The sequence below is a fragment of the Phoca vitulina genome, unplaced genomic scaffold (genome assembly GCF_004348235.1).
Source record: "Phoca vitulina isolate PV1807 unplaced genomic scaffold, GSC_HSeal_1.0 scaffold7, whole genome shotgun sequence".
NCBI classification, from domain to species: Eukaryota; Metazoa; Chordata; class Mammalia; order Carnivora; family Phocidae; genus Phoca; species Phoca vitulina.
This window is the reverse complement of record NW_022589710.1, coordinates 69846195-69861186: the sequence shown is the minus strand read 5'-3', so window position 1 is coordinate 69861186 and position 14992 is coordinate 69846195. Positions and strand designations below refer to the sequence as shown.

General features: G+C 43.7%; 1 protein-coding gene across 3 annotated transcripts in view; it reads left to right on the top strand.

Moving 5' to 3' along the window:
- The first annotated feature begins 620 nt into the window (after positions 1 to 620).
- The window catches only part of PPP1R13B (protein phosphatase 1 regulatory subunit 13B), a 90274-nt gene continuing 75902 nt past the window's right edge, over positions 621 to 14992 (top strand). For all 3 annotated transcript variants that reach the window (XM_032406015.1, XM_032406017.1, XM_032406014.1), the window contains exon 1: positions 621 to 682. In XM_032406015.1, the coding sequence (XP_032261906.1) occupies positions 674 to 682 (9 nt within the window). In that variant the 5' untranslated portion in view covers positions 621 to 673. The remainder of the gene's footprint in view (positions 683 to 14992) is intronic.

Here is a 14992-nt window from a genome sequence, read left to right as displayed (position 1 = left end):
CGGGATGCGCCCCGCCCCCCCGGCGGCCGCCCGGAGCCCAGGGTTCGAGTCCCGGCCCTGGCGTGACTCGCTGCGGAGCCGCGCCCGGGCCCTGCCCTCTCCCGGCCTCCGTTTTCCCATTCCCGAGGTCTCGGAGAACCCGCGCTCTCGGTCGCGCGCGGCCCTGAGCCCACAGGCCGCCACGCGGGGCGGGGCAGCGGCGAGGCGTCCGCAGCGCGCCCGGCCGCGGGAGCGCGGACGCGCACGGGCGCGCTCGCACCTGGCTGCCGCGAGAGCGGCTGCGGGGCGGGGCCGGGAAGCTCCAGCCCCCCCCTGCCCCGCCCCCGGCCCCGCCGAGCCAATCGGAGGGGGCGGCTGGCCCCGTGTGGGACGACACGCTGGGGGCGGGGCCTGCGGGGGCTGAGGAGAGAGCCCGAGGGCCGGCGGCGCGAGGCGATCGGGCGGAGGCGGCGGCGGCGGCGGCCGGTCCCGGGACAGCGACGCACCGCGGCGGAGGCCGCGACAGGGCCGGTCAGGCTCCGCAGCCCGCCGCAGCCGCAGCCGCCGCCTCGCCGCTGAGGGCCCGAGAGCGCGGCGGCGGGTGCGCGGCCTGCGAGGACGGCCGGAGCGGCGGGCGCGGCGCGGCGCCGAGCGTCCTGTCAGGCGGCCGAGGGCGCCGCGGACCCGCGCCGAGATGATGCCGGTGGGTGCGGGCGGCGGCGGCTTCCTCCGTGGGCGGCCGGCCAAGCCTCCTTCCTCCCGCGGCTCCCCGCCCCCGGGCCCCGCGCGAGGCCGGGCGGGCGGGCGGGCGGGGAAGGAAGTGGCCTGGCGGGCGCGCCCGGCCCCGGCGCCCCCCGGGCGGGCAGGTGGGGGCGGTGCCGGCGCTGTCAGCGCGGGCCGGACCGGGGGCTGGGGACCGGGGGCCAGGGCCAGGGGGTCGGGGGCCGGGGCGAGGGTCGCGGCGGTCGCCCACCTCCGCCGCCCCTCCCCCCCGGGCCGGCGCCCCCTCGGCCGCGGCTCGGCCCTTCTTGCCGACCCTCCCTAGTTGGGGGCTGCCCGGGAGGGGAAGCCGGAGATGAAATTGGAGCCAGTCATTTTTCCATCCGTCCTGGCGGGTGTTCAGACAGGGGGTGTCGTTTGGCGCCCGCTCGGTTTCGGGGTCTCGCGGCGCCCCCGTAAGCCCCCGCCTGCAATTTGCTGGGCTTGAGTTGGAAGCCGGCGGTGTGTACACCCCCGTGTGGGCTTCCCACGCTGGGAACCCCACGTATTTCCTTAGCCCTTCCCTGACTGAGATTCTGTTGTATTTAGGAATTTACATAGGGAACGGATTGGGAGAGCCATCTTAGGAATTCCTTTTTACCGTGTCTTGGAGGTTTGTGCATTTTGCCTTAACCGGTGTGTTGTCACTGCGATCTGGAGGTGGAAGGAGGTTCGTTGGTGGTGGTGCCGCCTTTGTCCTGTCCTCAAGGATGCGTTCTACTAGGAAGACTGCCGTTTCCTTTACCTACAGTCTAAATCGCAGTGCGTGCTGAATTGCAGTTGTTCTCATCTGGATTTTCGTGAGGTGGTTCATGACTTACGAAGAAATGTGGGACTGGTGGTACCCAGTTGGATGTCCTGGTTTTCTGAGTGCCTTTATTTTAAGTAAAATTCTCAAACACGTTTATAGTAAAGTAACAACAAAAGCATTGCTTTAACCTACAAATTCTACACTGGAAATCACGTTTCTGAAGGAAAGCGCCGTTTCTCTGCATTTTCTGCTTGAGTACTGCTCTTCTGCGATGCCGCACTCAAGGACATTCAGATTAGGATTTTTTCCCCCCCTGATCTTTCAAGTCATTTCCTGCCTCTTGATAATCTCTTCTCCCCTTTTTGAACTCATTCCAGCACATCATGTTTACAGATTCTTAAGCTTTGACCTCACTGATCCTTAGATCCTTCTTTGGCATCAGGGCTTGTTGGGTTTCTAAACATTTGGTTTTAAATGAATGTCTTGTAATGGAAAGAGAATTGGATGAGTATCAGAAGATCCGGAGTGGAGTACTGGTTCTGCTACTTTTTAGCTATGTGACCTTGAACAAGTCAAGGTCTCAAGCCTGGAATTACCTCTGAAATAGGAATAAAAACATACCAGTGTCTGAGGGCTGTCCTGAGGATCAAAAAGGATGATGTGTCCAGAAGTGCTTGTCAAACAGAATGCCATGCAAATATTTATTATTGTTAACATGGCTCTGAATGGTCAATTTCTAATTTTAACCTCTGCAAGATAAGGCATTTGGAAGCTGTCCCCTCCCTAATTACCACTGGCTAGATTTGGAAAAGGCATTATAGTGTCTTGGAATTTTGAAAGCAGTGTTAGTTAAATAATGTTATAGTTGATTTCACTGTATACTACAGTAATATTGAAGGATATTTATAAAATTTTGATTGGTTTCATCATTGTGTAATGTTTAATTATAAATGCCCTGTTAAGGAACCTGGCTTACATTTTCCATATGGTACACTCAGATGTTTTACCTCTATTCCACATGCTTAGAGTTTCTAGTCTCTTCCTTATCAGGTTTCTTTTTTAAGAAGTTTGCTTACCTGGCAGTTGGGAAATTTCTTCATGATACTCAAAATAATCAAATACTACTTTTAACAAAACAGGTAAGGTTATTAACTATTTAAAACACACTGCTTTTGTTTTGAAATCCCTTCTAGAAACAGATGGTATTTCTCTTAGTCTCTCTTTTGTGGCCTTTAGGTCTGTATTTCCTTCTTGATCCTAAAAAATACTACTTGTAGGATTGAGTTCTTCCTCTATTAACACAAGGCTGGCTGTAGATTTAATTAAGTTCTAAGGACATGCCATTCTTTCTTGGTCCTATCTTAAACCATGTATCCAAGATATAAATAAGATTTTTCTTTATTGTATAGTTGGTGTTCATCATTATGATGAATAATCAAAGAAAGATTGGATCATATTTTGCATACTTTGTATAGAGCAGTACTTTCTAGTAGGAATGTAATGTGAGCCACACAAATGTGATTTTAAATTTTCTAGGAACTACATAAAAAGGTGATATTTTAGTAATCTCTTTTATTAACTCATTATATCAGAAGTATTATTTTAACATGTAATCAACATGAAAAGTTTACTAATGTGATATTTTACCCTTTTTTTTTTTTTTTTTTTACACTAAATCATTGAAATCCAGTGTGAATCTGGTGAAGTTTTACGTTTATAGTACACCTCAGTTTAGAGTAGCACATCTCAAGTGCTCAGTAGCCACATGTGGTTAGTGGCTACCATATTGGGCAACACAGGTTTAGAATATATTTTAGTTATTTGAGAATTGGCAATTAGTGTGTAGTGTCTGTGGTAACTTAATTGATGAGATGGTTTACTGTAGCACCCAGTCTCTCAGCCGTTGGGTATAAATGGGAGTATTCTGACATGTTTTCATCTGACACAGTAAAGTCTTTGTAGAAGTCTTCAATTTGCCTGTTATGGGAAGTTCCGTGACTATTTTTTTTTTTTCTTTTAAGTGGGCTCCACGTGTGGAGCCCAATGTGGGGCTTGAAGTCACAACCCTGAGATCAAGAGTCGGTCACTTAACTGACTGAGCCACCCAGGTGCCCTGTGACTATCTACTTTTAAACAAAGTTATATTTTGGGGGGCGCCTGGGTGGCTCAGTCGTTAAGCATCTGCCTTCGGCTCAGGTCATGATCCCAGGGTTCTGGGATCGAGCCCCGCATCGGGCTTCCTGCTCCGCCGGAAGCCTGCTTCTCCCTCTCCCACTCCCCCTGCTTGTGTTCCCTCTCTTGCTGTGTCTCCCTCTCTGTCGGGTAAATAAATAAAATCTTTAAAAAAAAAATAAAGTTATATTTTGGAATTTTCCCTTATTAAAATAGTATTGCATTCTAGTGTCTGTAGTCATTCACCTTTTTGTCAGTGGATGACATTTTAACAATGTTTTCCCAAGAAGAAAATGGGCTATCCTTTAAAGATTACTCGTTGGCTCCTCCCTAAGATCTGGACCTGAAGGCATTTAGGCCATGCCTAAATAACTTTGATAGAAATAAGAATATTAGTAAAAATAGCCTGATTCAGAGCATTAAAAGTGTGAAAACTGCCTTGCTCATTTGTCAGCATCTTTCTTTTCAAAAGAGAATGAGCATTTTGCAGCTGGTAAAAGTTCTTGTGCAAAGGTGAAATATATATCTGGGGAATGGTGTTAAGGATACTTTTTTCTCTTCCAAAGGAATGTTGATGTGAGTAGAGGAAGTTCAGTGGTTCTAAAGTGTGTTTTATTCATAAGAAAGGCATTCTATATTACGCAGCCATCAAAAGGAATGAGATCTTGCCATTTGCAACGACGTGGATGGAACTGGAGGGTACTATGCTGAGCGAAATAAGTCAAACAGAGAAAGACATGTATCATATGACCTCACTGATATGAGGAATTCTTAATCTCAGGAAACAAACTGAGGGTTGCTGGAGTGGGGGGTGGGTGGGAGGGGTGGGGTGAATGGGTGATAGACACTGGGGAGGGTATGTGCTCTGGTAAGTGCTGTGAATTGTGCAAGACTGTTGAATCTCAGACCTGTACCTCTGAAACAAATAATGCAATGTATGTTAAGAAAAAAAAAAAAGAAGATAGCAGGAGGGGAAGAATGAAGGGGGGGAAATCGGAGGGGTAGACGAACCATGAGAGACGATGGACTCTGAAAAACAAACTGAGGGTTCTAGAGGGGAGGGGGATGGGAGGATGGGTTAGCCTGGTGATGGGTATTGGGGAGGGCACGTTCTGCATGGAGCACTGGGTGTTATACACAAACAATGAATCATGGAACACTACATCTAAAACTAATGATGTAATGTATGGGGATTAACATAACAATAAAAAAATTTTTGAAAAAAAGGCATTCTAGTGGTAGTGTTTTGGTCATATTAGTAGTGACTCCTTACCTGACGTGGATACCACACAGTATGACTAGTTGATTCCACTCCTTTCTGTCCTAGGAGCCCTTTCAACATATTCATGATAGGCTAGGGGTTAAATTAATTTGTGCTTAATATTTAGCTCTCATTAAACATTCACTTATTTCGGATATTCACTTTCTTCCCAACTATGTACAAAAATAATTTGAGGTACTAGAATAGGTCTTTCTTTTTTTAAACCATCAACTGTCCAGTAATGATACAACAAATTAGAAGTAGGGAGATTTAGTTTCTAGTCCCCACTTGTTAGTAACCTTGTGACCTTTGGATTTAATTTCTTTGGGCTTCAGTTTCTCACCTGTGAAATGAGTTGGTCTTGGTGATTTCCAACTGTTTATGGTTGGTCCAGCAGTTGATACATAGCAGATACTTTCACGAAGGGCAGTAATCAGGCTACATCAGAGGTTGAAGCAACCTGACACTTGTTTTGACAGCCTGATAGTAAACTTGTTCACTGCCCGAGTATCTTTGTATCATAGAGCAGATAAGAGTTCAGTAGGTGTTCACTATTATTGTGAATTAATAATTTAGTCACTTGATAGGCTTGAATTATCGCCTAATTCAGTAAACAAAACCCTGAAGACTGGAGAAGATTGTCTTTTTAACTCTAGTTTCTTTATTTTTTTAAAAGATGTTATTTTTGCAAGAGAGAGAGAAAACCAGCCAGGGTGGGGTGGGGGAGGGGTGGGGGAGGGCAGAGGGAGAAGCAGACGCCTGGCTGAGCAGGGAGCCCGATGTGGGACTCAATCCCAGGACCCTGGGATCATGACCTGAGCCGTAGGCAGATGCTTAACCAACTGAGCCACCCAGGTTCCCCCCCACTTTTTTAAAGATTTTATTTATTTGTATTTGTGAGAGAGAGAACGAACTCTAGTTTCTTTAAAACAAAAATTACAGGCATAATATTGTCATTAAAATAATTCTGGCCTTTAGATTGCCCAGAAATTCATAAAAGGAAAAGCAAAGCCTTGGTCATACAAAGATGTATATATAAAAACTTGTATTATTACAGCTTCATTGAACTTAAAAATCGTCTTTGTGGACAGCTCTTCTAAAGGCTACAGTATTAAGTGCAGCCATAAAGTGGCAGTTATTTAACTTCTTCCTATAGCTCAGTTTGGTGATAGTATTTATGGCATTTGTCATGATGTGCTGAGGCACTGTGTCACAGGTTTTGTGGCGGTGTCTTTGTTTTTATGGAGAACTGAGGCTCAAGAGGTAAAGGAACTTGACTAAGGTCCTCCAGCTAGTAAGTGGTAAAACAAGATTTGAAAACAAACAAGCTGACTCAAAGCCTTTGCTCTTATCCTCTGTGCCAGTCACTTAGGGAAGTTTGTTGTAGTCAAAGCATTTTGCTGGGGGTGTTAGTGAATTGAGTTTGGTGAAATTTTTCCCGTTATGCTCAGCTCAGACGGAGCTTAATATTTAAAAGAATCCCGAGGTGAATTTTTTTTTAAATTCCAGTATAGTTAAAATACAGTGTTATATTGGTTTCAGGTGTACAATATAGTGAGTCAACAATTCTATACATTACTCAGTGTTCATCATAAGTATACTTTTAATCCTTCACCCATTTGGTAACCATCAGTGTGTTCTCTATAGTTAAGAGTCTGTTTCTTGGTTTGTCTCTTTTTTTCTTTGTTCCTTTGTTTTGTTTCTTAAATTCCACATATGAGTGAAATCATATAGTATTTGTCTTTCTCTGACTGACTTATTTCACTTAGCGTTATACCCTCTAGCTCTATCCAAATGGCAAGATTTCATTTTTTTTTGGCCAAGTAATATTCCGGTGTGTGTGTGTGTGTACTGTATCTTCTTTATCCATTCATCTATTGATGGACACTTGGACTGCTTCCATAATTTGGCTATTGTAGATAATGCTGAAGTAAACATAGTGCATATATCTTTTCAAATTAGTGTTTCCATATTCTTTGGGTAAATACCCAAGGTAGTAGTATTATTGGATCATACGGTAATTCCATTTTTAATTTTTTGAGGAACCTCCATAGTGTTTTCCAGAGTGGCTGCCCTGTTTGCATTCCCACCAACAGTGTTTGAGGTTTCCTTTTTCTTAACATCCTCGCCAACACTTGTTGTTTCTTGTGTTTTTGATTTTAGCCATTCTGACCGGTGTGAGGTGATATCTCACTGTGGTTTGGATTGGCATATCCCTGATGCTGAGTGATGCTGAGCATCTTTCCATGTGTCTGTTGGCTGTCTATATGTCTTCTTTGGAGAAATGTCTGTTCATGTCTTCTGCCCATTTTTAATTAGATTATTTGGGATTTTTTTGGTGTTACCAAGGTAAATCTTTTTGATAAAAAGTGATAGTTTTCATCATCTTGAATTTCGGGACAACTGTGATTTGCTTGTAAATGTAATTTTCCTTTCTCAGCACCCACTTTGAACAGTCTGTGCCAATATATATGCTTAAGAGTTACTTAGGATTTTTAGCATGATAGGAACTTAAATTGTCATCGTGTTATTGTACTGAAGTTATATAACTGGTTGTGAACATGTATTTTTTTTTAAGATTTTTTTTTTTTTTTTTATCCATCAGAGAGAGAAAGCACAAAGCAGGGGGAGCGGCAGGCAGAGGGAGAACAGGCTCCCCGCTGAGCAAGGAGCCAGGTGCAGGACTCGATCCCAGGACCCTGGGACCATGACCCGAGCCAAAGGCAGAAGTTTAACTGACTGACTGAGCCACCCAGGTGTCCTGTGAACATGTATTTTTGTGTGTGTTTGCACAGATGGGCAATAGTTTTCCACAAAATTCGGTGGTATTTTGGTGGCCTGAAGTGTTGTTGCCATAGTTATTTCACAAACTGTGGTTCTAGAGATGAACTTAGGAATGGTGGGAATCAAGTTCTATTGTGACACTTTCTTGGCTTAATTGCTTTGTTTTATTTCACTGCAAATGTAGCTGTATGATTTTTGTTCATACTAATTGATAAGCAAAAGCTACTGTTACTGAATTTTGTAAAATAAAAATCTTTGCATGGTGACATTATATAGAACAGTAAAAGACTGGGAAAAAGAGGTTGTTTTAAAATTAATGACATTCAAAATATTAGTGTATAGTTCAGTACAGTATCTTGCTAGTACTATTGTTAGTATAGCTACAGAAAATGTTAACTGAAGTTTTGGCAGAATCATGATTTTTATTTTTTATTATTTTTAAAGATTTTATTTATTTGACAGAGAGAGACACAGCGAGACAGGGAACACAAGCAGGGGGAGAGGGAGAAGCAGGCTTCCCGCTGAGCAGGGAGCCCGATGCAGGGCTCCATCCCAGGACTCTGGGATCACGACCTGAGCCGAAGGCAGATGCTTAACAACTGAGCCACCCAGGCTTCCCGGCAGAATCGTGATTTAAAATCTATGTCATGATTGTAATCATCATAGCACAAGCAGATGTCAAGGCCCTGTGGTAGGACCATGCCCAGCATACTGGAGAAACAAAAGGAGGCTTGTGTGGCTGGAGCAGAGTGTGTGAGGGAGAGAGAGGGGGAGATGGTGGGGGAGTTTAGGATCTTGTAGGACTTTACAGTTTATTCTTTAGGCTTCTTTTTTTTAAAGATTTTTAAAATTTATTTGGGAGAGTGTGTGTGTGAGCAGGGGGAGGGGGGAAGAATCCCAAGCAGATTTTCTGCTGAGCGAGGACCCCGACACCAGGCTTGATCTCAAGACCCTGAGATCATGACCTGGGCTGAAATCAAGAGTCAGACGTTTAACCGACTGAGCCACCCAGGCACCCCTCATATAGGCTATTTTAAAGACAAAAGATATGAGAAATTTCTATTGGAAGAAACGAAACTGATTAATTTTTTATATCATTAGTCGTTCTGAATAGTAGGCATTGCCTGGGTGTAGCAGGTAAGAGTGTGGGTCTTGGTGTCGGTCGGCCTAAGTGTGGGTTCTGTCATCGCCATTTGGCTCTCTGACTTGGGTAGTTACTTGGCCCGTCAGTTCTTAAACTGAAGATAATAATAGCAACTTCATAGGATGGTCGGGAGGATCAGGTTGGTCATTACAGTGAACGGTGCCTGTTGTGTAGTAAATGCTCAGTAGATGTTAGGTATTTGTGAAAAGTTTCATTTCCTCTGGGAAGCTTTCACCATCTTTGCCTTGGCCAAATCTACCAGTAGAGGTATGCAACCCGGTGCATGTTTTTCTTTTAAGCTCTAAGTTATATACCATAAATTCACCTCTTAACCTATACAGTTCAGTGTTTTTTAGCGTCATCATAAGGTTGTCTAACCATCGCCGTTATCTAATTCAGAACACTTTGCCTGATGTGTCTTTGTGGTACTTGCCATAGTTGTAGTCTTAAACATTCGTTTGTGTGACTGCTTAATGTCTGTTCTTGTCCTAGACTGTAAGTTTCATGAGGGCAGAAGCTGTCTCTTTTTTTTTTTTTTAAAGATTCTATTTATTTATTTGAGAGAGAAAGAATGAGACACAGAGAGAGCATGAGAGGGGGAGGGCCAGAGGGAGAAGCAGACTTCCTGCTGAGCAGGGAGCCCGATGTGGGACTCGATCCAGGGACTCCAGGATCATGACCTGAGCTGAAGGCAGTCGCTTAACCAACTGAGCCACCCAGGCGCCCAGAAGCTGTCTCTCTTTATTTGCCATTTAGCACCAGTGCCTGTCCCAGTGACTGATGACACAGTTGGTATTCAGTGACAATTTGTTGAATGAAAGAAGATGTGATGTGGAAAGTAGTGTTGGACCCCATTGTGAAGAGGTGTGTGTGTGATGTAATGGGGTTCACACTTGATCCTGTGGGTCATCAGAAACCACCAAACATTTATAAAAAGTGGAATGATGTGATCAGATTTGTATGAAAGAGGGATAATTCTGAAGCCAGAGAGAATGGACTGTGGAGTAAGGGCGATTAAAAAGAAACAGGAAGAGCAGTTAGGAGGCCAGTTGGTGGAAGCCAGCCTTGACTTGCAGAAGAGAAGGATCCAGTCAATAAGTAAAATAGATCTGATGGATTGTGTGATTGCATGTGTGCATACGTGTAAGTGTGTGTGTGGTTGAGAGAGACAGGAAGGAAGTCCAGTGGCTGGAGTTGAGGATAACAGGTTTATTGCTTCAGCAGCCAGGCTTGTCTTTCCTTTAAGACAGAGACCATTTGAGAAGGAATAGGTTTTCAAGGTTTAAGGGGACCATTGAGTTTTATTTCGGTTGTATTGAGCTTGAGACGCCTGCTATATCAAAAAAGAGGTTACTCTTAAATCTTAGGGTAAAATAAACATACCAAGTAAAAAAAAATCACTTGCCCTATATTAAGTGGTTTTTAATGTTGTGGTTTAGGCATTCTAGATTGCTGCCTGGGCATCTGTGGCATACCACACACGTCGTGCCTTTTACTTGTCAGTCAGCCCGCCCCACCCTAAGGCCCCACTAGACCGGACGGAGCTATCCGGGGCAGGGCTTGGCCTGACCTCCTCCGTCTTTGTGCTTTCAGCACCTGGAAGACTTTACATGCACACTTTGTATAGCAGTATGATCTGTGTCTTTGCATTGATAGTTTGTATTCTGCTTTTTTACCCTAGTGTAGGTTTATATTTCTAACGGAAGTCTTGAAAATAAAATTAGTAAATAATAACTTCACAATGATCAACATATAGACAGATTTTTATGGTAGAACTGGAAATGAGAAATGAGGTTTGGTCAAGATGTGAAGAAAGATGAAGTAAAATTTGATAATTTTAGGATTAACAAGAAAACAAACCCAACAGTAGGAACAAAGAGTATTTTGTGATAGGAAATACATGTGAAACGGATAGCATAGTGGTTATCAGCTCAGACTCTAGAGCCAAGGTTTCACATTCTAGCTTTGCCACTTGCTAGTCCGTGACGTCGGACAGATTATTTAACCTCTTCATGCCTTATTTTCCTCTTTAAAGTGAGTTTAATAACAGGATATTTCAAAAAGCCGTTGTGAGGATTGTCAAATGCTTAGAGTATTCTGTTAACATACAGAATAAGTACTCAATAAATGTTCTCTAGCAACCATAAGGCTTCATGGTGGGCAGGATTCAGTCAGAAAAGGACCCTAAGTGCACTTTATCCCACTGAGGTAGAATGCTTATGTTCTTCATGCTGAGAGAAGTAGGTAGTAATGGCAAAATCTGTCAAGTTGCTAGGACAGAGAGGGGTTGAATGGTTTGCTTTTCTTGGAAATTAAAGTTTACCTTCTCTTTCCAGTACCTTCTGTTTTCTAGACCACAGTTTAGAACCAGAAGAAGATGCAGTTCACTCAGTGTTCTGCCAGTGAGCTGAAAAGTTACCCCTTCTTTCTGGTCTTTACTTAAAGGGCACCTTCCAGGCCATCCCATATAAAATGCCCCTCCCCTTACTTTGCTTTATTTCTCTTTATAGTACTTATGTCCACCTGGCATTTATTTGTAGAGTCTCCAGGCAAGCAGGGTTTTGTTTCTTTTTTCCACTGCAGTATCCCCAGTACCTCTGATAGGCGTTCAGTAAGTACGTGTTTACTGCATGGCTTCAGCAAGCATTTAGGGCGCATCACTTACATGCTGGCTCTGTGCCAGAGCCGCGCACAGGCCTGCTCTCCGTGAGCTCACAGTGGGCAACAGTCAAGTATACAAAAATGCCATTCCAGAAAGATAAAACTGTAAGGGTGGGAGAGTACAAGGGACAGCAGAGCACAGTGGCAAGAGGAGTCCTCTCAACCTTGGGATGTCGGGGGAATTTTCAGAGAAGAGGTGATGTTTGAGTGGAATTTCCAAGGATGAGGGAGAAGGGTAGAGATGATGAGGAAAGACTTTTAGGTAGAGAGTTTAACATGTGCAAGGCGTTGAGATCTGAGTCTGCATGGTGTGTTGAGGGAGATGGCCTGGAGCATGAGGCCAGTTGAAACGAGGGAGGCTAGAAAGGTGGGTACAGGTCAGATTCAGAGGGCCATGTGTGACTTGCATAAGAGTTTGAATTTGATCCTAAGAAAGATATGAAACTGTTGAGGGTTTTTTTTTTAATTGTGGTAAAATGTACATAACATAAAATGTACCATTTTAACCGTGTTTAAATGTACAGTTCTGTGGCACTAAATACGTTCAGTGTTGAGCAACCATCATCACCATCTGTCTTCAGAATGTACTCATCTTCTCAAGCTGAAATTACCCTTGCAGGATTTTAAGCTGAGCTGTAAAGTGCTCCAATCTAAGTTAAAGTGGGTACCAGGTGTCTAGAGTCTATGGGAGGCAGGTAGTCAAGGCAGAAAAGGGCCTCTGCGCAGTCAAAATAGTCGCGGAAGAATCTAGCATTGAAGCCAGTGTGTGGGAGACCCTCTTCAGGCCTTCCTTCACTCTTACTTGTTGCACAACCCTGATGTATCTGGCTTCTCAGTCTTCAGACGCTGTATCTGAGGTTGCTGGGGGGGTGTAGTTGTGGGCAGACAGACTGCTGGAAACCATAGAAAGACACACTTTAAGCATAACCTAAGGTTGTGGTCTGAGGGTGGGCAGCCTGACCTCAGTCAACACCAAAGATAGCACAATTACAGATTACAGATTACACACAGGGTGGTGGTTAAAGTTCCTCCTGATTGAGTCGTCAAGAAAAGAGTAAATAATATCAGTGATGTAGACAGCAGCTGGATACATTTTAGGTGAGCTCTGTCCCATAGAAACATAATGGGAGCCACAAAGCAATTTTTAAATTTCTAGTACCCACATTAAAAAAGTGTAAAGAAACAAGTGATATTAATTTTAATAATATATTTTAACTCACTATATCCAAAATTATGTAAGCATGTAGTTAATATTAAAACCTTATTAGTGATATACTTTATATTCTTTTTTCATACAGAGCCTCTCAAATTCAGGACATATTTTACACATCCAGCACATTTCATTTCGGACTAGTCACTTTTCAAGTTCTCAGTAGCTCTGTGTGTGGCTGGTGTGGCCATTTCACGGACAGGCACAGTGTCAGATTTTGGCTCAGACAAAGGGACTAGACCCTCAACTACTCATAGAGTGCTATCATTCAAAACATACCTCAAGGATTATAGGTGGCTGGTGTTTTAGTATAGTAATTTTTATTTACTAATTTTGGGTTTTATATTTGAAAAACTATTGAGAGGCAATATAATGCAGTAGTTAGAGAGCGTGGATTTGAGGGCAGACGGTCTGGCTCTGAATCTCAGCTGTCTCATTTCCTACCTGTGTGATCTTGGACGAGTTACTTACTGTGCCTGTGTCTCAGTGTCCTCATCTGTAAGACTGGACGTAGCACCTACGTCATTGGGCTTTGTGAGCACTAAATGAGCTCCTCTGTATACAGCAGTCCCTAGTGTATGCTGAGCAGTATGGGTGCTGTTATCCCCAAAGTGTTTATTATCTCCAAAATGTTAAATGATTTCGATTCAGCACATTTTAAAGACATTCTTGTTTTGGAGACTGCTTAACTTCAGATAGGCATTTAACAGGTTTTCACAGTGAAGAAAAAAAATGTGAATTGCAGTTTGGTGAGAATATTTTCTAATTGATGTCTTTGAGTAACTTTCCTGTTTGCTGCAATATTGAGGCCGCTTAACAACCACAGAAATAGGGGCACCTGGGTGGCTCAGTCGTTAAGCGTCTGCCTTCAGCTCAGGTCATGATCTCAGGGTCCTGGGATCGAGCCCCGCATCGGGCTCCCTGCTCCGCGGGAAGCCTGCTTCTCCCTCTCCCACTCCCCCTGCTTATGTTCCTGCTCTCACTATCTATCTCTCTCTCTGTCAAATAAATAAATAAAATCTTAAAAAAAAAAAAAAAAAACAACCACAGAAATAGTGTAATTAATAATTAAATAATCTTAGGATTATAATTAAAATTAGGAAAATGCGAAAGAATGATTTTAGTACTGTTATAATTCTCTCGGAAATACTGTACTTCATCAGCCCTATTATGTCTGGGGAGACTACCTAGTTCTAATTTTTTTCCATTGGTCTGTTGTAACATTGGATTATTTTGAGAGTTTTACCTTATTACTGTTATTTGTAAATAGAGCGGAAGGGTAACAAAAGTAAAACCAAAATATGAAAAGATCATTGTTTAGAAAGTGGAAGACATTTAAGAGGAGGTCCTTTATCACCTTCTAGAGTAGAGCACAACTGGAAACATAACCAAATTATGGTCTGGGTATTTAAATGTCAAGTTCCTGGCATAGAGGAAAACAGTGCCTCATGGGGAGGTTCCTTAATCACAGCTGTTTTCATCTGTCATTGATTGACGTCCCACCCTCCTGCCCAGTCTGTGGGACAGTTAAACAGATTCTCTCTATTTAGAACACAGTCTGCCCATCTCCTGGCTCCCATACCCATTCTCCACTCCTCTCCACGGCAAACTCGGTCTCAGCCTACATGTTGCTTCCTTTGGGAAGTATTTCCTGACGCTGGCATCTGGATCAGGCAGCCTTTCCGTAGGATCTCATGGCGCTCTGCAGTTTCCCCACTATAGTTTCCTGCTGTCTCTTCTGTCTCAGCTCCAAGTTCAGTGACAGTGGAGATGTTGACTGTGTGTGCCCTGAGCCTGGCCCGGGGCCAGATTGGGCCTGTAAAATGCCCTAAATGAATGAGTGATTCCGTAAGTGTGTCCAATTTGTCTTCTATACAGAGTAGCACTTTGCTTCACAAGATGGGATTTGGCTTCTTGTGCCTCTTCTACTGCAGTGCCTTACGGTAAAACAAGCCAACCTGAGAGCCTAATTCTAATCTCTTTATGTGGTTGTTGGCCTCACGAATTGAACAGATCCTCAGATATCACTGTTAATAGAAAATACCTTACGGTCCAGCGGGTGTCTGATATTCCTTTTGGGGAGTTGCTAGTAATTAGATTCTAAGGCTTATATTGGGTACCTGGGAGGAGAAAATGGGATATTTTTATAGTAGCAGTAATAGTAGCTGCCCATGCTTTTGGTAGTAAGTCAAAGTAGCTAAGTTCTATGACTAAATTTAATGGAAAAATGAACTTTTGTGGGTTTTTTGCCAGCTTTTTTATTATGCAAAA